At 46.4% G+C, this 25329-nt stretch overlaps 1 protein-coding gene across 3 annotated transcripts; it reads right to left on the bottom strand.

Annotated features, from left to right (window-relative positions):
• Positions 1–1030: 1030 nt before the first annotated feature.
• On the bottom strand, positions 1031–25037 carry PLA2G6 (phospholipase A2 group VI). 3 transcript variants are annotated; one of them, XM_083400734.1, is made up of 17 exons: positions 24746–25035; positions 20476–20721; positions 19197–19412; positions 18178–18361; positions 16958–17145; positions 15879–15975; positions 13431–13613; positions 11730–11838; positions 11126–11263; positions 10265–10355; positions 9351–9514; positions 8167–8317; positions 6970–7106; positions 5563–5717; positions 5054–5221; positions 4241–4314; positions 1031–2559 (listed from the first exon to the last, which is right to left on the bottom strand). In XM_083400734.1, exons 2-17 carry the CDS (start codon positions 20682–20684, stop codon positions 2415–2417), a joined length of 2409 nt encoding a protein of 802 aa, XP_083256860.1. In that variant the 5' UTR covers positions 20685–20721; positions 24746–25035; the 3' UTR covers positions 1031–2414. The 3 variants fall into 3 exon arrangements, with proteins under 3 accessions (XP_083256860.1, XP_083256861.1, XP_083256862.1); XM_083400735.1 differs by having other exon boundaries at positions 24774–25035; XM_083400736.1 differs by lacking the exon at positions 11126–11263 and having other exon boundaries at positions 24746–25037.
• Between the last annotated feature and the right edge of the window lie 292 nt (positions 25038–25329).

Here is a 25329-nt window from a genome sequence, read left to right as displayed (position 1 = left end):
CAGTCCTCCATTCCAAGTCATTTAGATGCACCTCCCACCGGCAGCTCCATCACCTTAGCCCATTTCCTCCTGATTACTCGTATGCTGTTCACCCAAACAGTCTATAGGCGTTCGCGAGCTACAGGCTTGCTATTGGACAATTACATATAAAGCGATCTTCTGTACAAGACCCTAATTCTATTTTGCATTAAGTAAAGAGAGAGAGAGAAAAAGCTGTGGATGCTGCCAGCTACTGAGAGCACAGAGGGGGCAACTGTCTCGATTACGGTTTTGGGTGCAGACTTCAGTTGGAACACAGGACTGAACTGGCAATGCCGATCTCGTGGTCTTTCATAAAGGAGCTTGCACCATCCATGACAACTCTCAGGACACGGCTAAGGGAGCTGGGCATGTTTAGCCTGGAGAAGAGGAGGTTAAGGGGTGATATGATAGCCATGTTCAAATATATAAAAGGATGTCACATAGAGGAGGGAGAAAGGTTATTTTCTGCTGCTCCAGAGAAGCGGGCACGGAGCAATGGATCCAAACTACAAGAAAGAAGATTCCATCTAAACATTAGGAAGAACTTCCTGACAATAAGAGCTGTTCGACAGTGGAATTTGCTGCCAAGGAGTGTGGTGGAGTCTCCTTCTTTGGAGGTCTTTAAGCTGAGGCTTGACAACCATATGTCGGGAGTGCTCTGATGGTGTTTCCTGCTTGGCAGGGGGTTGGACTCGATGGCCCTTGTGGTCTCTTCCAACTCTATGATTCTATGATTCTATGAACTCCTTGCTCCTTTCCAGAGAAGAGAGTCTCACACTTGGAACATAGAAACAGAGGAAGCTGCATTATACAAGTCAGACCATCGGCCCATCTAGCTCAGTTCTGCCTACACCGTCTGGCAGCAGCTCTCCGGGATTTCAGGCAAGAGGTCTCTCCCAGTCGCACCTAGAGATGCTGGGAACTGAACCTGGAACTTCTGCATCCAAAGCAAACCCTCTGCCACCAAGCTACAGCCCTTCAAGCTGTATTAAGTTCAAGCGCAAGTCAGTTTTCACACCACACATTTCCTTTTATTTAACACTGTGTCAGTTTCATGAAGACATCAGGGTCTATTAACATCACTACAGTTCAGAGTTATATTTATACAAACTAAGAGTGATTTACAAAAAATGGGGCAGAGGGGCGGGAGAAACACCAATTAGATTTCACATTCTTCGGGACATTTTTTCTCTAGTTCTAGTACAGTCTATTAAACTAGTCAAAATGCAAGAATAGTGGCAGTGTTTTCACATTATGGGAAACCATATGTAGCAGCTTATCCCTAGAGCGCAGAAGGTTCCTTGCACTTTGTTCTTCCCCTCTAGCCAGTCGGAGCAACAAACCACAATCCCTGGGCTCAGGGACCGAGGTTCATTTCACTCCAAATAAAGTAGGATGTCAAGCCAAGCTTTGCTCTGCGTTTACCAACCACAAATTGCTTGAGCGACACAAACAAATCATCCAAGGTTTGGGTGCAATGCCAAGCCAAGGACTGTGGTTTGCTGCTCCCAGTGGCTAGAAGGGAAGAGCAAAGTGGAAGGCAGACCATTAACCACGGTTTATTGTGACATGCAAACTGAGCCAATAGGTTATTGTTAGCAGCACTTTTTATGATGGGGGGAGGCAGCAGCACTGATGGGGGGGGAATGAATCTAGTAAGGAAACAAATCTATGGGAGAACAGGAAAAAACAGACACTGGAATGTGTGCCTGATCATTGGATCTGACAACTAAAGGTCTCCTCGCTAACTCGGTTTAATTTTTGACCCCCTCTACACTGTTTATTCGGTTAAGGAAGTTCTTCATAAGCAGGGAGGAGAAGCCTTCCACACCTCTGCTGGTGGGCAAATACTGTCTGGAATAATTTGTCAAACCCAGCCCATCCTTCCTGCTCTTGCCTCTCGGCCACTCAGATCAAGCGAGGAGGAACCAGGAAGAAGGAAGCAAAAAACAACCAGGAAAGGGCATGGGGGAGAGAAACAAGCAATTCAATTTGTTTTAACTGCTCATGTATAATTTTGGACAGAAAGGCACGTTAGTCAAACCCAGCATGTCAGACAATGCATCTGGCCCAATTTGCCCAGAAGTAGCAGAGATAGTCCAACTCTGGTCAGTTATATCCCATGTTATCACACACAAGCCAAGAGAAACGTAGTGAGCCCCTTCCAGTTATAACGGCAGCTGGTGTACCGGAATCAGGCATGCAGTAAAGAGCAGCCACAGCAAGTACTTGAACTGGGCACGCTGAAAGACGTTTTGGTGGGTGCAGCCCTCCAATTCTTCCAGTCGGTTTCTGGCCATGAATAGAAGGGGCCACAGGCCAGCGGAATCTACCACTCCTTGCTGAGAATCCAGGGTCGCTGCGGCAGGGAGGCGTGGCAGCGCTGCAAAGCATCATGGAACCAGGAGCATATCTACCAGCTGTTGAAATTCTGCCCAGTTTTTGAAAATGTACATCTGAGTTTCCCAGAGAAGGTTCACCAGGATCACATCGCTCACCTCATCCAGCATCACATCCAGCTCCAAAGGAGGGTTGAACCTGCAGGAGCCAAGAATGAGTTAGGGTGTTGCAAGACGGGAACGAGAGCAAGAGTTTGGCCTATGCCTGGCAACTGGAGATGAAAAGGCAAGTCTCCGAGATAGAAGGCAGAGGCAATGGAAAACAAGACAGAAAACCCAATGCTCAAGAGAGTGCTATGGTGCAGTAGAGACGCAGTTAGAGATCCCCAAAGTGCAACGGGTGCAAGGCAATGACAATCTCAAATCAGGGGCTCTGGCAGGCAAACTCTTTGGACACCTTTAACTTCATGGCATTTTGCCAGATGCAGTCACATCGGTGCTTTCAGTTTCCCTTCCTTTTGCTCTCAGGGGCAACTGATACAGCTGGCCAGGAAGAGGTAGCACAGTCTTCTACTTGACATGCCCAGGCTGACTTAGTAGCTTCATCAGGTGATGGAAGGGGCCAGTGGCGTTTTAGCTTTCCCCGTAAATGCGTCAAGCCTGCCCCAGTTCTTCAGCCTGAGCCATTCCCCACAGTTAAGGTCTAAGCTCTTGACTCACCCAAACCCTCCCCCTTCTCTCCAGACTTATCTTCTCAGTTAACACCGACCACCTGTCTCTGGCATGGCTAGGTAATTTTAAACTCTGGCCATAATGGTTTTACATTCCTTCTCCTTCCTGTTCTTCAGATGGTAATGCACATTGCTTCAAAAGCACGGTTGCACTCGGGAGACCCTCACTCTGCTTCTGCCCCAAAGTCTTTCTGCCTGCTTCCAAGTTCACTCCTGGACGGCACCTCCACATAATGCAACCCAGAGCACTTTCACTCTGCCTAAACCTGCCTCACAAAAGGGCTGTGAGGAAAGGACTCGCCTGTGTTGCACAGGTGTCCCAACTGCACAAACCCCCTACATATAAGCAGGGGCTTCTGTGTTAAGAATTTTGCTGCAGAGAACAGTGTGCAATGTGTGGCTGTTACAGGAAACAGACCGGATACTGGGAGGGGGGCTGAAAGTGCAGCCCTGCTCCACTGTCAACACAGTTATACCCTACACAAGAATATTACATGAACTGGGCAACTGCTCTCAGAGGGCTATCAAGGCAGGGACAGATTATCCTTGCCAGAGGTCTGATTGATTGATTGATTGATTGATTGCAGGGACTGCATAAAATCAGTCCCTTGGCTGACTGCTGCTCTGGAAAGGCAAAATGTAAGCGACAGCTGCAGCAAAGCAGAGATGGCTCTAGGATAGGGTGCCTGGTGTGGTTGCACTGCAGGGGACACCAAAACAATGCTGTAGAACAAAGTGTGAGAGGCAGGGAGGGGGGTTAACGTGACACAGGGCGCCGCTGAAATTTGAGGGCCCAAAGTCTGCCACTGAGTAAGGTTCTGCTGTTAGCTTACATAATTAGCAGAGACACAATCCTAACCTGGTTTAGTATAACAGAAGATGCTGCTTTACATTGAGTCAAACTTTTGATCCACCTAGCTAAATGTGGTCTACAATGACCAGCAGTGGCTCTACAGAGGTTTTTTTTTTGGGGGGGGGGTCTCTCTCAGCCCTTAACTGGAGATGCCAGGGATCGAACCTGGGACTTTCTGTGTGCAAACCACACACACACACACACACCATGCAGAGTCTCTGAGAAGCGGAGATTCAAGGGTTCCAGCCATGCTCTTTCCAACCTACACAGAACATCAAGGTAGACAAGTCCTATACCTGACATAATGGGCATCTATCATCTCACACCAGGCTCTTGCACGGTTCACACATGGCCCATCTGGATCAGTGCACTGCAAAGAGACATCAACGCAATTAGGAAGTGATCCATCCTATGACTCAAATACCCAGGACTACAAGGTAAAAGAAGGCTAAGACAAAACAAGCAGGCATTGCACAAATATGGCTTGGAGGGGAAAGTTTCTCCTAAACACAATGCTTCTAGCTTAGCCGCAGAATACAAGAAAATGCACTGTTTTCCCTAAGTAGAAACAGAATTTTTTTTCCAGAGCCTTCATAATATTCATAATATTATAACGTCTGTATTGTGGCAGCGACTTGCAAATCGGGTCATGAAGGAAAACCTCGGAGTCCATTCACTTCGGCCAAATTTGTCCTTGTGAGTCCACAGTGGTTGTGCTTGCATGTCACATTAAAGCAGGGGTAGCCAGCATGAGACCCTCCAGATGTTGCTTTGACACTACCCCAGAAAATTTTGTCGGAAATATTGGGGTGGGGAGGGCTCCTCCAAATCAATGAATTGACTCTCCTTAGCAATGAGACCCTTATAATAGGATCTGGAGAAGGGCCAGAGATCAGTGGTAGGATGTCTGATTTGCAGTCCAGTCCCCATCATCTCTAAGCAGGGTTGTGAATGTCTCCATCTGAAACCCTATAAGGCAATTCCTTCACCTGTATTAGGAGTCTGAGCTGGTAGATATATTGCTACCTTCCCATCCCCACCAAATGAAGACGTTCTCTGCTAACATCTGGTTGTTCCATTCCACTGATCCATCCACATCTAATACTCACGCAGTCCACCACCAGCTTGCCCAGTTCTTTAGCCCCATAGACAGTCTTGGCCAGCTCCCAAGGGTTTGAGGGGCGGAAGACATCCACAGAGCTCACAGGGACCTGTGGTGCCTTCCCAGTCCCGAGAGAGACCACCACTCCCAGCTTTTTCACCTTGTGACCCTCACCCTGGAAGAATGGGAGGCAAAGAACATCGGTTAGCAAAGCTGAACCTATTCTAAAGCTGTATTTTGTCATCTTTTAAAGCATTAACACCTCGTTTTAGTGTGCAATGTATTTTACACTTGGTGCTGTTGTAGGGTTTTAGTTTACTGCATTGTGTTATTTGCTGCTAAAAACTGGTTACCCCATCTGTACTTTGTATTTATTTTTTTTATCTGTACTTTGTATTGACTAGGATTATGTTGCATCCTGCTCTGGGTGCTTTTAGCAACGGAGGAAATGCTTCTTCTGTAGGAGCCACAACCCCCAGAATTTTAAGTGCAATGAGGAGTGCCACCTAAGCTTACATTCTGGATTAAGATTTTGTTGCACTCGTTGATCTCAGCCATGGCATCCATGGTGGGGTTGTTGGCCAGCAGACCTCCATCCAGAAAGCGTCCAAAGGGCCGAAAATACGTTGGGGCAGCTCCGCTGGAACGAGCAGCCTGCCACATCAGCTGATCTGTGAGGGGGAAACAAAGAAAGATGTGTCTTTCCCTCCACAGACTAAACTATGTGCATCCTGCTGATTGCTAAGACAAGATCTGCTGCTACTAAGAATGCACATAGTACTGCAGGCCAGGGAGGGGAGTCTGTGCCCCTCTAGATGCTGCAAGACTACAGGTCCCATCATCCCTGACCACGGGCCATGATTGCTGAGCCTGATGTGAGTCCAACAGTATCTAGAGGCTCACAGGTTCTCCATCCCTGCTTTACAGGTTCAAAAAGCTTAATGTGCATACATTCTCTCAATAATCCACATAACAAGGACAATCTCTAAAACACGTCTGCATCATTATCCCCATATGAAAGATGGGAGAGCTGAGGCCAAAAGACCCCTATTAGCTGTGGGTTCTACAATGCCCAAGTGACAAACAGTGGATCACATCCAAATGACTAAGCAAACACCAAGGGTTCAGAGAACTTTCATGGTGACAACCTAGGAAACCTTTTTAAAGGCGGCAACAGCAAATAAGGACCAGGAAACAACCAGAAGAATGAAACAGACTGGCCAGAAGTGGCGTAAGAGACAAACTCTGATGCTATAACACAGCTGGCAAAAGCTCATGGACAGAGTGGAGAAAAGGATGAACGATTGTGATTGCACACATTTACAACACAAAAAGTAGGAGTGGACTGACTGTGCCAGCCAACATCACAAATACCTTTCCTGCACAAAGTGAAATGAAGGCAGGGAATATGTTGGTTGGAACGTGCACAGCTGGATTCCAAAAATACAAGATAAATCCATCGGTAGATTTTTAGCCCAGACAAATGAGGGAACACAAACCTATTTCTGAGACTGCACCTAAACCATTGGAGAAAGAATAGCAGAGGATGGGTGGGTCACTTATCCCGCACTGCATGGCATGCTTCTACTGTGGTACCAAGTACTGCTTGCCTGCTCCATAAGTTATTTTTTTCAGAACAGAAATAACCTCTGAGAAGAGAGGAATATGTACACTGTTGCATTCACAATTGCACAAGGTTTATTTTGGTGCAGGTACACAAGTTAGGAAGACTGATCTGTTCCAACTTCACCCAAGACGTGGTCCGTGCTATATGGAGATCATCATAACATGTACGATCAGTATTGCTTGGAGAGGCACACACACAAAACAAGGAAGGGGGAGGAAGAATCCTTGAGTAGGAGCTTGCTTTTCTTCAAGAAGCAACTTGACCCCACAAGAGTGCTGTGCAAGCGAGTCTTTTACCTTCAGGCCTGGTCAACGCTTGAAACAAACCCGACGACTTGCAACGGGATTTGCCTCTTCCTTCTGGAGGGTTGTAATTCCGGAAGAGGTGGAGCTCAGCAGGCTGTCGGTCGCATAGCGTCGCTGTCAACATGAGTCTGTAAGGGATTTTGAGGAATGAAGACAAGATTTCAGCTTGGTTGTAAGGGGAAGAGGCTACAGAAGGTTCAATTCCTGGCATCTCCAGTAAAAGTATCTCAGGATATCTGTTGCTCCAGAGAACAGAACTTAGAACCAGGGAAGCAAATGTCCAGCTGAATGCAAGGAGGAGATTTCCAATGGTAAGAGTTGTTTGACATGGAACCATCTCCTTGGAAGGTAGTGAAGGCTCCACTGGAGATAGCTGGTCATCTGTGTCAGTGATGCTGTAGTGGCAGCCTGAACAGGGGATTGGGCTCATTAACCTCCAAGGCTCTTCCATCTTTATGATTCTTGTGACTTTGGGCCTAACTACCAACCACAGTAGACTGGCCAATACTGGGATAGACACTCAGCACATGGCAACTTCACATATTATTTTTATATCCCACATCTCTTCCATGGGATTTTAAGGCAGCACCCCCAGGCAATCCTCCCACCTTGGCACTGAGGTGACCCAAACCTGCTTGGATTCAGCAGAGTAACAACAACTTTATTATTTGTACCCCATCCATCTGACTGGGTTGCCCCAGCCACTCTAAGTGGCTTCCAGCATATATAAAAATATGATAATATTTTAAATATTAAAAACCATGTTATGTGCTTTCCGGTCCTGCCTCAAACAGATAAATCATAGATATGATGTCCCTCCTCCAGGGACAGAAGATCAGGAAGCCATCATGATAAAGGGCAAAGACAGCATCCCTCTGGTTTTGGCTCAGTGGAGGTCTAGTCCATTAGGGCAAATGGGGCACTGTCCTCCTGGCCTCAGTCTGGCCTCAGTCAGCCCCCACCTGCCTGCCTTCTGACTTAAAACTCACCCTGGATGTTGGATTCCTTCTTAGTTTCATCCTTGTAGAAGGGAGGGGGGGTCGGGGACAATACTAGAATTAGTCAGCGTGGCCTGTCATTGGTTTGGAACAGCCTACCAATGGGTCCAGCTCTGCCCACAGTCGTCCGTCCCCTCCGCCTTCCTCCATACTAGTTGCAAAGGGCACCAGTCACTGCTGTTTTACTTACTTGGGTTGTTTGACATCCGTCATTTTGGTATGCTCTCCAAACTCCTTCTTCAGGAATTCCTCAAGGGGTTCTGACTCATAGGGCCGCGACCCTCGAAACACCTCGTCCTTCATGCGGAAGTACAAGCAGCGCATGTATTCCATCGGCTTCCCTGAGAGGCAGAAGGGCATTAGTGTTACCCCAAGGGCTGTGTGTGTGTGCGTGCATGTGTGCAAACATACACACACGTGCTGTACAGGGCTGTGTTAAGCATATGCGGCGCCGGGGTGCAAAGATCCGACCGGCAAACACCCCCCCCCCGGTTGCCCAGTCCCAGGCGCACAGGAGGGCAGAGCCGGCTAGCTGCCTCAGCGTCTCGCTGGCTCAGTCACCCCCGAACTCGCAGCACAGAGCCACCCACAGCAGAAGAGCCCGCCGCGGCTCTCTTCCCCGGACTCAACTCTCGAGCCCCGGAATCTCAGCCTGGTGCCTCTGAAAGCCCTATGGGTAAGATGGCCCTGGTGCTGTTTCCTCCTCCATTATGTTCGAAGGGCATTTGGAGTGCTTGGAAACCCAGAAAATAACTTTCTGCGGAAACACAAAGACCCATGTTTTGCTGCAATATACAAAAGCAGCCATAAGAATGATAGAAAAAGTGGAATAAAGGTTAGTGGAGAAGACATGGAAGAGAAAGAGGCAGAATCACCAAAGAACAGAGTATGGTTTATGTGCCTCCCCTATTTGCAAAGTCTGCAAAAATCCAAGCATTGTAAAACCAGACTAAAGCAAACATTTGGGTAGATTAGGATCAGAGCACACACAGTCAGCTTTGCCATGTGGCAGCTTGGACAGAAATGCGAAGCCCACTTCCAATCATCTCTCGTGAAGGGCAAACCCCTTGCTTCTTGAATTATCCATCAAGCCAGTCTTTTCCAACTTGGTGCCCTCCAGATGTTGCTTGACTCATAATTCTTAGCATTTGGGCATGCAGGGGCTGATGGGAGTTGGGAGTCCAATAGCATCTCCCAGCCTGGGGAAAGCCGCAGTGAGTCAGGGCCACTTCTCTCACAGATGGCAGGAACAGTCTTTTAGGCCAGGAAGATATCCAACACTCATCCTTTCTCTTTCACTCCAGAACTCTTCCCACACCAGGTAGGGAGATTTCCTCCTCCACCTGTGGACCCACATGAGTGCTCTTTCCTTACCTAGTATAACAGACACTGCCAGGATTCCCCCCGTGCTCGTCCCTGCGACCCAGTCAAACAGATCCCGGATGGGACGCCCTGAAGCTCTTTCTATAGCGATGAGGAACTGGATGAGCACCAGGCCCCGGACACCCCCACCATCCAGACTCAAAAGGCGGTCTTGACTAGAGAAGGGGAGAGGAGAGGGAAGAGAGGAGAGAAGGAGTTTAATGTTCTCAAGGTCATATTCACTCCTAAAATTCAGATGCCTCATGGGGCAACATACTAACCATCAAAGTATCTTCCCTACCCTAGGTGAGGAAGAACTGTAGTTCTTGAAAGGTATGCTGAGGATCAGGTGTGGGGAACCTCTGGCTCTCCAGATGTTGCTGAACTACAAGGCCCATCATCCCTGACAACTGGTTGTGCTTGCTAGGGCTGATGGGAGTTGGTAGTTCAGCAATGTTTGGAGGGCCAGAAAGCTTCCCCTCCCTGCTTATGATGCAAGCAGGTAGGGGGGAAATGGGGTAGGGATCCCTCCTCTCTGGGCATGCAGTGACCTCATTCACACATTACAGTTTGCATGAATGCCCCAAATTGGGGCAACTTCTTCCTTCTGGTGTGTGGGAGAAACAATCCTGGCTGAACCTAGGATTGTGGTTTTTTCTGCTCCAATTCAACCATGGTCTGTAGCCAAGGTTTGCTCTTGGGTTACAGACCATGATTTGTTTGGAGCAGAAGAAATCCTGGTCCTTGGATAAAGATATGACACTAAGCCAGGTATCCTAGTTTGTTTCTCCTGAATCAGCACGCTCAAAGTACATCATTAACTGTGGTTTACTATGGTCTCCTCTCTCTGAGTCTTATCAGTTTTCACAACAGGACAGAGCATTGCAGACTTGATGAAGTCCATCTTACTAACGACACCCACTTACCTTTTTTTCCTCTCGGTGGCAAGATCGACCACATCTTGTTTTTTCAGCAAGTTACCAAGTGCTGTAGAGACATGGATGACGTCCTGGAATTCTAGGGAGGCAAGGAAAAGCAAGGCAAATATTCTGTTCAGCAGGATGTTTAGAAGCAGGTGCAGCAGACTAGGAACCTGAGAGTCTAGGAACTGAGTTCTCCCTCACCCCAATGGCCCAATGCAATAGAAGACAAGGCTCTCATACCTTTAATTGCTGTATCCAAGGAAGATACGTAGCAAGCACACAGTCCATTGCCATGACCATTATATCATTAAAAACATCCCTATCAAAAAGCACAGGACCCCTGTCTTCTACTGAACATGGCAACCCTTCCTGCTTCCCCTAAAACACTTACCAGGAGCTACATCATCATTTGGTCCTTTCTGGAATATTAGCATATAAATATAGCAAAGCAGAAAAAGAAGAGGAAGGAGAAAGAGAGGGAAATGACTGATACTGTCAAGACGTTTGTGGTCACAGAACAGGGATGGCAAAGCTAACTCCCATCATCCCTGGCTATGCTAACAAGAGCTGATGGGGAGCTGGAAGCCAACACCATCTGAAAAGCCACAACTTCTCTGTCCCTGCAATAGAGCTTAAGGAAGAATCCCAGCACTGTGCCATTAGCAACTGGCCATGGTTTCCCCAGCACATTCGCACTGCAACAGGAAACCTTGGTTCAACCCTCAACTGAGACGATCACGTGCTCAAGTTTCACGTTTATTCCGACATGTAAATGCCTTCCCAGATTGGAAGAAAAAGTGGTCCTCAAACAGTGATAGTGAAGCAGAGACACAGAGAGAAGCACAGGGCTAGCTAGCCTGTTACCTAGGTTTTGGTTAGTGCTCCTCGGGGGCGGTAGTCCTTCCTGGGAAGTGGAAGTAGTTGGTACTGATATGCCAGGTGGGTGGAAGCGGTCAATCCCTACAATTTTCAGCAGGTCTAAGAGCACCTTCCGATTGGCACCTTTGATATGGTGAGAGCGTCACATGCATTAGAGAGGAAAATCCATTAATATAAAGGAAATGGTCACCGCTGCCTGCTGTGAGTCAGACTAATCCCATGTACCTGGTTTGAAAAAAACACAGGGCTGGAGGTGGTCGCCTCAAAGGGGGATGGGAGTGTGGTTTGGCTGAGATTGTGGCCTGGTCCTCAGAATCCTACGCCACAGCTGGGGCCTTGTCTGTGCTCCTTAGGCCTGAGATTCTCATCACCCCTCCACTGGGCAGAACAAATCTGTGCTAGAGGCCACAAAGTCACAAATGGGATTCTCCAAATCTAGAATTATGGGGTATGTTGCCAGCCATATCCTGATGACACACAGCTCTACTTCTCCTTTACACCTGCAGCTGTGGCAGTGGAAGTGCCGGACCATTGTCTTCCACCCACCTCCCATACTTCCCTTTCCCTCCCCACAGGTCCCCCCTCTCACCTTTGCTCACCCTGGCCGCCAACAGCCCGGGTGTCTCCCCCAAGTCATTGGGGACATCCACATCTGCTCCAAACACAATAAGGGCCTTGATCATTTCTAGGTGGTCTTGCTGCGGGGAGGAAAAGAGCTTGTAAAGGGAAAGGTGTTGCCAGGAGCTCCCTCCAGCCTCAGCTTCCTGAGCTGGAATGCCCACCCGGCGGCCATCTTGGCAAACACACTGTGAGCTGCCAATATATCCTACCCAAATAGCTAGGTTTCTGTGAGTCTCTTCATGCAGGAGGATCACTTTAACTAGATGGGTTGTGTGCGGAGAGACAGTCAAAAATATTCAGGAAAGGAAGATTGAGGCGCTAGGATTGAGGGATGAGAAAACTTTGGCTCATGGGCCTCATTAGGCACACAAGGGTTCTAATTTGGCCTGGGATGTCATTTCCACCAAACTACACCCACCTGCCCTGCCCTTGATGCTGTATGTGATGCCTAGTGGGAGGCAGGGAAAGGTGTGGCCTTCACTTTGAAGTGCATTTGCAAGCAGCTTCCACTGAACCCACCTGGAAACATCCTTCAGATGCGCTGCTGTCACCTGATGTCATATTGATGCCAGGTGACAGACTGCTGGGCTGCCGTGCCCCACCCACCAAACTTGGTCCATGGGGCTTTTGGAGATTAGGATCCAGCCCACCTGGCCGAAAAGGTGGCCCACCCCTGGGCTATGTCTACATATTGAACCAGAACAGATTGTTATGGGACCGCCTCTCCCGGTATGCCACACGGAGAGCCTCAAGGTCCATAAATAGCAACACCCTAGTGGTCCCATGCCCTAAGGAAGTTAGATTGGCTTCAACCAGAGCCAGGGCCTTTTCAACTCTGGCTCCGGCCTGGTGGAACGCTCTGCCTCATGAGACCAGGGCCCTGCAGGATCTGATTTCTTTCCGCAGGGCCTGTAAGACAGAGTTGTTCCGCCTGGCCTTTGGCTTGGAGCCAATTTGATTCCCTCCCCCTCTTTCTTTTTCCTTTTTCCTTTCTCCTCCTGTGATGAGGCTGCATTTTAATATTTTAATGTTTCAATATTTTAATGTTGTATTTTAATCTTGTTTTTAAGTTGTATTCATTCAACTTGTTTTTATTATTGCTTGTTAGCTGCCCTGAGCCCAGCCTTGGCTGGGGAGGACAGGGTATAAATAAAAATTATTACAGTGGTGCCCCGCAAGACGAATGCCTTGCAAGACGGAAAACCCGCTAGACGAAAGGGTTTTCCGTTTTGGAGGTGCTTCGCAGGACGAATTTCTCTATGGGCTTGCTTCGCAAGATGAAAATGTCTTGCGATTCCTGGGGTGGTTTTTTTCGCTCCCCACCCCCTTTTTCTAAGGCACTAAGCTGCTAATAGCCTTTTAGAAGCTAATCCGCTAATCCCTTAAGCCTTTAATAGCCGCTAATAGCCGCTAAACCGCTAATCCGCTAATGGGCTTGCTTCGCAAGACGAAAAAACCGCTAGACGAAGAGACTCGCGGAACGGATTCTTTTCGTCTTGCGAGGCACCACTGTATTATTATTATTATTATTATTACAACAGAAGAATACACACACAAAAGGGGGTGGGTGTTCTCTGCAGATGTTATGCCCTTTTCTCCTTTCTCCTCTCAGCCCCTGCCCCACCCTTCAGTTCTGGAAAAGCAAGCATCCAGCAGGTGAGAAGCCCACCTTCATTGCCAGGTGCAGTGGGGTGTTGCCATCTGCCCCTTTCACATTTGCCATGGCTCCATTCGTCAGCAGCACCATGGTGCAATCAAAGCGCCCCCGCCGGGCAGCGATGTGCAGGGCCGACTCCCCTGTCTTGCTGAGGGCGTTCACTTCGCAGCCGTAGTCAATGAGGAGCCGGGTCATCTAGGAGACAAGGGGGAAAGGCACCAAGCCACAATTTGGGTCACAAGCGCTTCTTCACCAGAACCGGTGAGGCCAGATTTATTTCAACGATAAAACAAACAAGGTACCTGGGGCATATGGGAAGATACTTTTATAGAAATGAGAAATCGCTGCATGTATTTGAATAGGGCTGTGCTTTTTTTGATTGTGTTCTTTTTGAAACAATAAACAAATATTTAAAAAGGAAGATACCTGGGATTTTGAAAACCCTAGATTTAAGGCCAAAGAGAAGAATTATTGCTCTGAAAGATGAACCCATGCTCATAGAAGCACAAAAATTATAAGTTTAAGGCTCCTGCCTCAACTCAGACATTATCTCACCAATAAAGACATTGTACAGATTTCACACATGGTTCTCACTTATAAGGCTGGTTCCATCTGCTTCCCTCTGAGCAACAAACTCAACAAACACAACAGAAAGAGGGACACCCAATTCACAGTAAATGTCTCAGTTACCATAACAATATACAGTTTTTCCGCTTAACTGCATCCTTTGGCAAGTGCCTTTCTGCTTCATCACATTCTGTTTTGCTTTTGCTCTGCCTCTTGTGTAACATAGGATAATGCAGCCTTGCATAAGGGCTTCTAATACAAAAGTCCTTCAGGAGATCCAGCTTCCTTATAGTGGGGTCTGGGAAGCTTATGTATAATTTAATGTACCCAGTATTTTAATTTTGCAGGAAATGGTAAAAGGTCCTAACTTCTGTCTGTGTCAGGAAAGCCTGTATGGGGGGGGGGGTTGTAGCCATGGGCTTGTCTTAGAAATCTATTTTGTACAACTTTGAGGCTGTTTATGTTTGCAAACTCCCACAGTACAGCCCTGTAGAGAACTTAATATTTTGGATACCCAAAGCTCCACAAGGCTAAAGAAATCAGATGACTTCTCTCTGTGCTGATAAAAGCACTGCAGTGCTTGTATGGAGATAAATATTTTAGATTTCAGGCACACCAAAATATTTACTCTAACTGTTACGTTTATTTGAGGAAAAAATTAAGTTAAATACATTTCAGTCCTACAGCCTGTGATACAGTTACATACGCTTCAGGTTACACACTCCGCTAACCTAGAAATAGTGCTTCAGGTTAAGAACTTTGCCTGTGCGGCGGCAGCAGGAGACCCCATTAGCTAAAGTGGTGCTTCAGGTTAAGAACAGTTTCAGGTTAAGTATGGACCTCCGGAACGAATTAAGTACTTAACCCGAGGTACCACTGTATCCACTTTGAGCATCCTTGCTCCCTTGCTTCTCTTCTTCTGTCACATAAAACAATGAAAGTAATTTTTTCCACCTGTCATTGGACTCTGAGGAAGCTGGTTCTGTGTTATATTTGTGATTCTTGCATGTTTTATTTTAAGGTTGCTGTTTTCAAACCAATCTATGACCTTATAAACTGGGGGGTTACCGCTTTTTTGTTTGTTATTATGTTGCGTATTTTTGTGTTTTTATATTGTAAACCACCCGCTGATCCTTGGATGAAGGGCAATATAGAATTTTAATGAATACATAAATAAAACTGTAAATCACCTGAGACGGGGAGTCAGATGAGGAGTGTCATACAATTGAGCAAAAATCTGTTTACAAATGGAACTCTAAAAACCAACCCAAACAAGGCCCTCAAAATATTGGCAATACTGGCAGCGAGAGCAACCAGATAATAAAAATGCCACCCAGGTTCCCTAACTACCTCTAAATGACCTGTTGATTAATATCTTTATTGTCCTTCTAAAAATTAAAAAAGGGTTAGACTCCCTTGGGAGGCAATTCCACAGAATGCCTGCTGCACTAGAACCCCTATTACTCTCCACAGTCACCATTGGAGGAGGACTCCAGCTGGAGAGGTCAGGAAGAGAATAAACAGGTCCATATGGAACGGATGCTCTCCAGATTATTTGGACTACGACTCCTATCAACCCATGCTGGCAGGGACAGATGGAAATTGTAGCCCAACAAGGTCAAGATGGGGAAGGCTGCTTTTAACATCAGGAAGAAGTCGGCAGATACAAGCTTATCCCGTTTCTGACATATGCTGGCAAGAAAAGACATGCCACCATCCCCTCCCCAAGCATCTTAGTGCCATGCAGGTATTAAAGACCCAGGAGCCAGCAAGCCTACACACAGATCAGGTCAGAGTTGGGGAATGGAAAGGAGCTCTTTGTGGAGACATGACCAGGAGAGCAAGACTCTTTAAAGCAAAGATGTCTGGCCAGCTAGCAGACTACCCGCTTACATCAGCATTTCTGGCCCAGTGGAGTGGCGTCGCTCCATAGCGTGGGTCTAGCAGCTGAATCTGGCTGATCTCCTTATCAAGAAGGGCCTGAGCACATCTGGAAGAGAAGAATAAGAAGGAAAAGAATGAAGGGATACGACAAACACCTGCCCACTAACAGCGTGGATCCTTGAATATTCAGTAGGTAGGGGACATTTGCAAGGCTCCATTAACCAGGGGACGTGGGTGGTGCTGTGGGTAAAAGCCTCAGTGCCTAGGGCTTGCCGATTGAAAGGTTGGCGGTTCGAATCCCCGCGGCGGGGTGCGCTCCCGCTGTTCGATCCCAGCGCCTGCCAACCTAGCAGTTCGAAAGCACTCTCGGGTGCAAGTAGATAAATAGGGACCGCTTACTAGCGGGAAGGTAAACGGTGTTCCGTGTGCGGCTCTGGCTCGCCAGAGCAGCGATGTCACGCTGGCCACGTGACCCGGAAGTGTCTTCGGACAGCGCTGGCCCTCGGCCTCTTGAGTGAGATGGGTGCACAACCCTAGAGTCTGTCAAGACTGGCCCGTAGGGGTACCTTTACCTTTATTAACCAGCCTGCAGGTGTGCACATGCGAAAGAAGAGGGAAGCATGGTGCCTTGGGCCTTGGAAGTGGCAGGTGTGCCAGCAATGGCTCCAAGGAAAACGGGTCCAGGTTTAAGCCCACTCCATGGTTCAATCATGTAACCTTTTAACATTGTACTGTTAAATCAGGGGTGGGGCAGCTATCTCCTAACAACTCCCAGCACCCTTCACAAAGTACAGCTCCCAGAATTCTTTGGGGGAAGCCATGACTATTTAAAGTGGCCCCACGGTGCTTTAAATGTTTGGCGTGAACGTTGCCATTTATTCAGGCAACTCTGAAACATATTCGTTGTGAGAATAGGTGGTTTCTGTTTAAATGTGTTTCAGATGTTGGCCTTGTTTCCTTGCTCACCACCTTGGGCTCCTTTGGGAGGAAGTGGGGAGGGGGGATAAAAATACAGTTAATGCAAAAATACAGTTATTAGCAAAAATTATTTTCTAGCGCTCTTATCCAAATGAAAAAAGCAAACACACCTTTTCTGGGAGTGTTTCATAGCAATGTGGATGGGGTAGCCGAGCGCTCCCATGTTGCTGCACTTAGCATTGACCTTCAAAAGAGCATGAACAGCATCTTCTTTGCCCAGTTGGCAGGCCAGGTGCAAAGGGCTCTTTCCTTCATCATTCACATGGTCCAAAGCGGCAGTTGACCTCTTGCCCATGAGCTGCAACAATTGAACAGAGTCACTCAAGTCTGGAGACTCTGAAGGATGGATAAGATGACTCAGCAGGAATACCAGACCAGAAATTGTGTAGAGAAGAAAACTGGTGAACGGGCAAGGGCCATTGTCTAATACTTCACTCAAGGGCATTTACACACAAACACAGACACCAGGACTATGGGGCAAGCAAGGGATTGGGAATCTTATGTGTGCCTCATAATGCATAGTTTTGCCCTTAGCCATGGAAACAACATTCTTTTCATTTCATTTATTTATCACAGTGGTTCCCAATTAGCCAAGTACTACAGACCCCACTTTTCAACAGCCAAGCCATGGACCCCCTACTTTGAAAAAGTTGGTATCTCGCCGGTAGTTTTTTTGTTATGTGAATGGTGTCGCCATACCCTCCAGAGCAAAACCAGGCCAGATGTCTTCCGGGCCATGCTCCTGCACAAGTCATGTGACCCACGCGAGAGCACAGCACCCAAAAGTGTGTGCTCTGGGGTGCCGTGCTCTCACACGATTTTGGACGCGGTACTCTTCCATGAGAGCACAGCCCCCCAAAAGAGGAAGTTCCAGACAGTTGATGGATATGTTCCATGGACCCTCGGGTGCCTTACATGGACCCCCTGGGTCTACAGACCACCAGTTAGGAACCACTTACTTACTGCATTTATATCCCACCTTTCCCCCCTAAGGAGCTCAAGGTGACATATATGGCTCTACCCTTTCTCCTTTAATCCTCCCCACAACCCTGTGAGGTAGGTTAGGCTGAGAGGGAGTGACTGGTCCAAGGTCACCCAGTGAGCTTCATGGCCAAGTGGGGATTCAAACCCCAGTCTCACAGGTCCTAGCCTAACACTCTAACCGCTGCACAACACTGGCTCTGCAAGAAAAGTCCCATAAACTCATAGGGAACCGTCTCTCTCCAGCTTCTCCGGACATGGAAAGTTCCTATTTCCTCTGCTTCTGCACCTTTCCCTTCATTTTCTTCTTTCTACCAGGAAACCTACCATTCTCTGTTAACATCCTCACCTCTATGATCTCAGGGTTGTTCCCTCGGACAGAGTAGTGGAAGACGGTATCTCCATTTTTGTCGGTGACATCGAGACGGGCATGGCACTGCTCCACCAGCTCCCGCAGGCACTCCATGTCTCCCTTTTGGCAGGCCAAGTGCACAGGGGTGCATTCATTGTCGCCGCTGTTGCTGTTTATGCAGCTGCAATGAAAGATGGAGGCATTCTGGGCACACCGCCAGGCCCAAGCGCAAAACCAGCCAGAATTGCATACTCCCACCCAAAACAGTTTGCTTCGAAAAGCTCATTAATGTTACTTTGTGGAACAGCAAACCAAATCTTTCCGCTGCTGCTCTGATATAGGGTAAGATCAGTGACCGGAAGAACTGCCACCCCTGTCCTGTTCAATTCCAATAGGACAAGCCAGAGCCACTGAAATCAATCATTAGAGCAGGGATTTTTCAGGATCCACAGGCCTGATCCTTACCAGGTTCTGCCTCAAGGGCCAAGTTTAACAATTGGGCAGGGACACCCACCTGTCCACCTGTCCATTTTGCAAGTCTATCCCAGCTCCCCTTTTAAGTACTCAATCTCGGAAACTTAAAAGAGGAACAGGAGGAGAACTACAGAGCTTGTTGTTGTTGTTTAAATTTGTATACCGCCCTATATCCATAGGTCTCAGGGTGGATGACAACATAAAGGTACCATATATGAAGCATAAAATACACAATAAGTTTAATCAAAACACAAAGCACATAATAAAAACAAACAATTAACAATACTAATGTATACACACTAATAAACAATACAATCCCCTAAAAAAGTCCCTAAACCAATGGTTTCCAAACTTTTTTTGGCATGCCCCACCTAAGTTTCCCCGTGGTTCCCTTTTAAGCCTCTGAGTTTGGGGGCTTAAAAGGAGAGGAGGGGAGATTTGCAAAAGACTTTAAGATGGCCCCCAGACTCCCATTTGAAATGCCCCAAACTAAGTTTTCAATATAAGTCATTCCCCATTAGAAGGAGCCCAAGCTCTCATACCTCAGGATGTGATTGTGACGGAAGCTCTCCAGGAGCCCAACCTCTACCGCTACATGAGCCAGCGACCAGCTAGGGTGGCTGCGAAAACAGTCCGTCAGTTGCTGCAAAACCTCCAGCTGCAAAGGATTGTGGGAACTCTCATAGAAGGGGCGCAACTTCTTTGCATACAGCTCGTAGTGCTCAAGGGCAAATCCTTCGTGGTCTACCTGGAAGAGCCTACAAAAGGAATTTACTTAGAAAGATTAGAGCCTGCTTCTCCGGCTTGCGGTGGGGCTCACAACAAAGATTAAAACAATTAAGAAAAATCCAATAAAAGAATATGCAAGACCATTAGCACCCACAACCCCAGTCAATCAGCAATGTGCTGCTGCTGCTGCAAAATATTTGACTTCACTCAAACTTAGCAGTCAAAAGTCCTATTGGAACAGGACAATTTTATACCCTCTCCAGAAGGTTTAAAGAGAAGAACCAAAACACACCTGTTTCAGTTGGTAGAGAAGAAGCCTCTTAATTTCAGGGTCATGGCTTCAAGCCCCACATTGGGTGAAAGATTCCTGCATTGCAGGAGGTTGGACTAGATGAGCCTTGTGGTCCCTTCCAATTCAGCCAGCCTGCTTGCCTTCCTACTTGCAACAACTCCAGGGGGTGGGTCTCTCTGCCACCTTTCTCAGCCTTGGTCTTGGTGTTGCCCTTGCAGAACTTAGCAGGGAGGAGGATGGTGACCAAACTGAAATTACTTGCCTCTGCCTGTCGTTGGCTCTGGTCTCCCTGCCTTCCACCCTACCAGCCCCAATAGTCACCAGCCACCACTGTCCTCCACCCCACCTGCCTAACCTATAACCCTTCAAGAAGAAGAGGAGTTTGGATTTGATATCCCGCTTTATCACTACCCGAAGGAGTCTCAAAGCGGCTAACAATCTCCTTTCCCTTCCTCCCCCACAACAAACACTCTGTGAGGTGAGTGGAGCTGAGAGGCTTCAGAGAAGTGTGACTAGCCCAAGGTCACCCAGCAGCTGCATGTGGAGGAGCAGGGAATCAAACCCGGTTCACCAGATTACGAGTCTACCACTCTTAACCACTACACCACACTGGCTCTCTCAAGTGCCTGGTGGACAGTATCCACGAAAACCTATGATATTATAGCAATGTTCCCTCATTCCTGCATCCCCTTTCTTCCCAATCCACCCTCAATTTCACCCTCTCCTACTAGGAAGAGGTTTTCTTAAGGTCTAAGGAACAGATTGAAGCTAAAATTAAACAAGGTCTCCCTGCCACTCACCGGAAAGCAACTTTTTCATTATTGGGGTTAAGAAGAAGGCACTCCCAAGAGTGAGATGAACTTTTTTCATACAGCACTATCCTATCTTCAGACTTCACACGTTTCAGAGATGAATAGTCTGCCAGGGATACCTCCTTGATCCGGAAAGGGTTTGAAAACAAGCCGGTGACATTGTTTAAAGTGTTCATAAGCCGACCAAAGAACTGCATGTCTTTAAAAAGTTGTGCAAGCTATCTTCATTCAAGGCTGTGGAAAGATCAAAGTTCAAATTCAGATAATGCCATCATCATCCACTGAATCAATCTTCTTCTCAGCATAATCATTTTCCTGGTTTTTAAAAAACATTTTTAATATCGAGTAGACTTCTATGCTACCTTTTAAAATAAAGATATCTACAGATCTATAGATAGCCAAGTATGATAAAATGTTTTTATTCTTAAAAAACAGCAAAAATGCGTGATTAAAATAATAAATTAGAAAGAGCGGCAAATCTATTCCATTGCCTGATAACATTCCCATCCCTAAATTCAAAAATGTAACTCATCCCATTAAATATAAGATGTAGCAAATGAATCTCCTAACTAGATTAGGAGCACCTCTGTCAAGAGAGAGACAGGAAAAATGTTTCCTTGTTATGTTTCAATCTCTCAGTGGCTTTTGATACCATTGACCAGCTGTCTGAGTCAGGGGTGAGTGGCCCTGCTTTGTGGTGGTTCTGGTCCTACTTGAATAGTCGTTTGGGGAGTGCTCTTCAGCTCTGTGGAGCCTTCGATGTGGGTTTCCTCAGGGTTCGATTTTATCCCCATGCTGTTTAACATCTATATGAAACTGCTGAGTGGGGGGTCATCCAGAGCTTTTGATTACACTGTCAGCACTGTCGTGTGGCAGTGAATGTGTTGGACCACTGTCTTGCCTCGGTAATAAACTGGATGAGAGCCAAGAAACTGAAGCTCAATCCACATAAGTCTGAGGCACTGTTAGTGGGTGGTTCCCCAGACTGGATAGATGGGAGGCTGTTCACTCTTGATGGGGTTACTCATAGAAACCCAAGGAGAAGACCCCAAAACAGCTTCAACAGGACCCAGTAGATCCTTTCTCAAGACAGTGGAGTAAGAGGACTTGATGTCTGGGTCACAGACAAGTTTTATTCTAAATTTAGACAATAGAGAAGAGCTGCCTTGTTAGTTCTGAGGGGATTTCTCGACTTATTCTGAAACTGTTTTTACATCTTTCCTGGTAGGGAAGTGATTATTGCCCAGTGGAAAAAAAATCCAGAATTTTAGCACAGCTGTGACTAAGCAGAAGCAAAGACAAGGAGTTTGTGCCCTTTCTAACTCAGGTTCAATTTCATGCATTTAAAATTCTTGTTTCTTCTGTATGTAAACATTTCCAAAAAATGCAAATAAAATCCATAATTAGTATTTTCATATTGCCAGTGGGTGGACGGGCATCTCTGTGTGACTGAGAAAGCATCAATTATATCGGGCCTACAAAGTATCCCAGTGTTGCTGTACTAATACTGAGGGGCTGAGAGAAAGTAGCGTACAACAACGTCGCTATGGCATGTAGTCCATTGTTGTTACACTGTTTCTTGGTGTGTTTTTGTTTTGTTTTTAGAGAAATACAGGCGGGACTGTTAAACTAATGTAGCAGCAATGTGATGAAGGGGGTGATTAATTGCCTTCCCATGATGGAAAAAAGGTGCATTCTTGGGCTGTTGCTGTTGGTGTGAACACTTAAATGGGAATATTTGTGTGAAAGATACAAACCCTAAAAATTAAGAGAGAATAGCTGTGTGTTTGATCTATGCTAATAACACTGCTCTAATTTTTAAGAGGTATAATTTTTAAAAACCACCCAAAAAATGCTGTTTAAAAACACTGGTTGCTTTTTAACTGAATCTTGAATGAAAGACCTACTGTAACATAAAAGTTTACATCTCATGAAACTAGAATTATTTGCACGGTTTAGGGTTGGCATTAAGCAGGGCGCTCTTGTCTTTCAACAGCTGCATGGCAAGCAGAAATTCAGCAGGTTAAACCTGCTGACATTCTGCTGGTCAGACATCTTATTACTTGGTGTGCAGCCACGGATTTATTTTGAGTCCTCCACCCGATCAACAAAACAAGATAGAAATTTGAATATGACACAAAGCATATACAAAGTTTATGCAAATTGGTGCCTTCTTTTGTGAGCAGGGTGGGGAACCCAAGACATGTAGAGTAGTGGGCAAGAAAATACTAGAGGCATCCCATACGGCCAGTGGTTGGGACGATGGGAGTCCAATAACGCCTTAAGGGCCACAAGTACTCCGTTCCTGATTAAGTACAATAGTACAACTCCAATCACCTCTGACCATTGGCACTGCTGGCTGGGGCACATGGGATTTAGAGTTCAACTATATCTAGAGGGCCGCAGGTTTCATAAATTCCTGATGTAAGGGGAAGGCAACACATTCATAATATATCTTCAACATATTGGAGCCTACTTTATTAACACCCCACCCAGGATGATCTGTAAGGAGACACATCTTTCCACTAACAACTGAAGATTTTATTTATTTAAGGCATTTATATATTGCTTAAGTATTAAGTCTAAGCAGTGTTACTGTTGTTCATTTTTGTATGCTTGGTTTGTACTTTCTCCAATTCACTTTTGAGTGTATAAAGGAAAATAGCAAGTAAGTTTATGCTCATTAAGATTTTGTCCCACACCACTGCATGTTAGAGTGACCAAGAAAAAGAACTGCAGGTGAAGGGTTAGAGCTATTGAGATATGAGGTCTTTATTTAAAATAATAGCTAGGGTTCACCCAAAGCAGATGGTATGTTTAAACTGACATGTACACAAACAGCTGTTGTATTCCTACAAAGTAGGGAAGATGGCAAAACCTGCCCCTTAACATTGACCAAGAGGAGTGAGAGGTGGGCTGTCAAACTGATAACTAGAATAAGCAGTCTAACATTTTTGCATTCAGTCTTTCCTTTTTCATGGTTTCACCTCAGGAGATAGAAAAGGCAAGCAAGAGAAGCAATATAATGTATTTATAGTCACAATATAAATACATATAGAAGGAGGAAAGGAACAGAAAGCCAATTCAATCATATTAAAAACCAACAAAGAAAAAAAAAATTGGCAAACTTTGGAATTTTAAAGTAACTTCCGTTTTGTTACTTCCTTCCACCAACTTTCAGAAAAGGTGTTGTTCTAATGTCTCTAACATTTCCATTTGCCCACCTCTTATACTTTTCTTTACAGTACTGAACCATGTTCATGTTTTTACTATGGCAATTCAGAGCCCCCGAAATCACATTTTCCTGTGGACCGTACACTGTGCTCAAAGTCTGGAGATCTTAACCTAGTTTCCAACTCTTGCATATGTAAATCTGTCTTCCACTGTGCAACAAACCAATTTTCCAGCAGAAGTAGAACATTACCTTTTGAAACCCACCAGAGCTGTACACATTTCCTGTACTTAACCTTTTAAAGAAACTGTACATGACATCTCTTGCATGATATTCCAAGATGAAATGCAGCATTGCATAGGTTCTGCCTGATGAAGAAAGTGTACATATTCCTAAAGTGAATGTGAAGTTCAACTAACAGATATAAAAAGGTTGGTTACAAGTTCAAGCTTTTTAGTCACGTCAGGTAGCTATCTGATCACAACACTTTTAACACTTCAAAAATATGGAAGGCTTTAAGCCTTACATCTTCCACTCAATTACGCACAGCACATGGGGGGATATCACCTTATTTTTCTGGCAGGGTTCCTTTGCCTTTAGCAGCTGCTGGGCATGCAGACTTCCACTAAGATACAACTGTTTATGAAGGCCAGGAAAACCTCACCTGTTGAATGGCTGCTCGATTGTTTAACAGCAGCAACGACTTTTTCTACCTAAACTGGGCTGCTGAAATGATGAGATTTATAATCATGAGTGCGCTTTTGTGTGAAACGACTGTGAGCTCAGTCCAGTTCTGACATTGGAAGCAAATGCCCGGACTCAGAATGTGGTCAGAGGCGAATTGTAAAACTTATGTCTTTTGCACCTAGTTCCTGGGGTTCTGCTTTAAAGGTGGGATATGGAAAAGAAGTGCAATGGGCGATCGCAGCAGAAAATAAAGCAGAAAGGGGAGCTTCCCCACCCCCCTTGCTTATCTTAGACCCAAGAGCCTTTATTAAGCCACTGAGACTCACATTTTAAGGACTACGAAACACGCAGAAGAGAGATCTACCCTTCCCCTGTCCTCTAAGACTTGGACTCGCTCACCTCTTCAATTAGCCACTACTGTACTCACCCCAACTACTACTTCCGCGAACAAATTCCGACAGTCTCACGTGATCAACGCTCTGCCAACCACAACCCGTCGGAACGACTCCTCCCCGCCGCTTAGTCGATCACCTCATTGCTTGGCTAGCCAAAGGATGCGAAAGCGGCGCAGTTGCGTGCGTGCGGCCATTGCGTCTCGACGTTAAGGAGGCGGAGCGGCCATCTTTGCCTCGGGCATCTGATGGCGCGGTTGGGACGCCGCCGCCATCTTTGTGAAGGGGCAAAGAGTGGCGCACGCTTTCGCTGTTGCCCTTTGCCCGCCTTTAAAGTGACAGTTTTAACTGTCAAGTGTTCACTTATTAGAAAACAAAAAAGGGAGGAGGAGGCTTCTTAAACAAGGGGCGGAGGGCGGGGAGAATCATATACTGGTCTTCAAAGTGTGAAGACGACATAAGAACCTGTTGCATAATGTGAAACACACACAGAAAATTCCAGCATCAGCCCCTTTCCTTAATACTAACAGGGCCATTTTAGCCAAGTCTACTCAGAATCAAGTCCTACTGGTTTCACTGGGGCTTACTCCC

This window comes from Podarcis tiliguerta (assembly GCF_965153285.1).
Source record: "Podarcis tiliguerta genome assembly, chromosome: 10".
NCBI lineage: Eukaryota > Metazoa > Chordata > Lepidosauria > Squamata > Lacertidae > Podarcis > Podarcis tiliguerta.
Note: the sequence above shows the minus strand (reverse complement) of the source record. Positions and strands in the feature narration are given on the sequence as shown.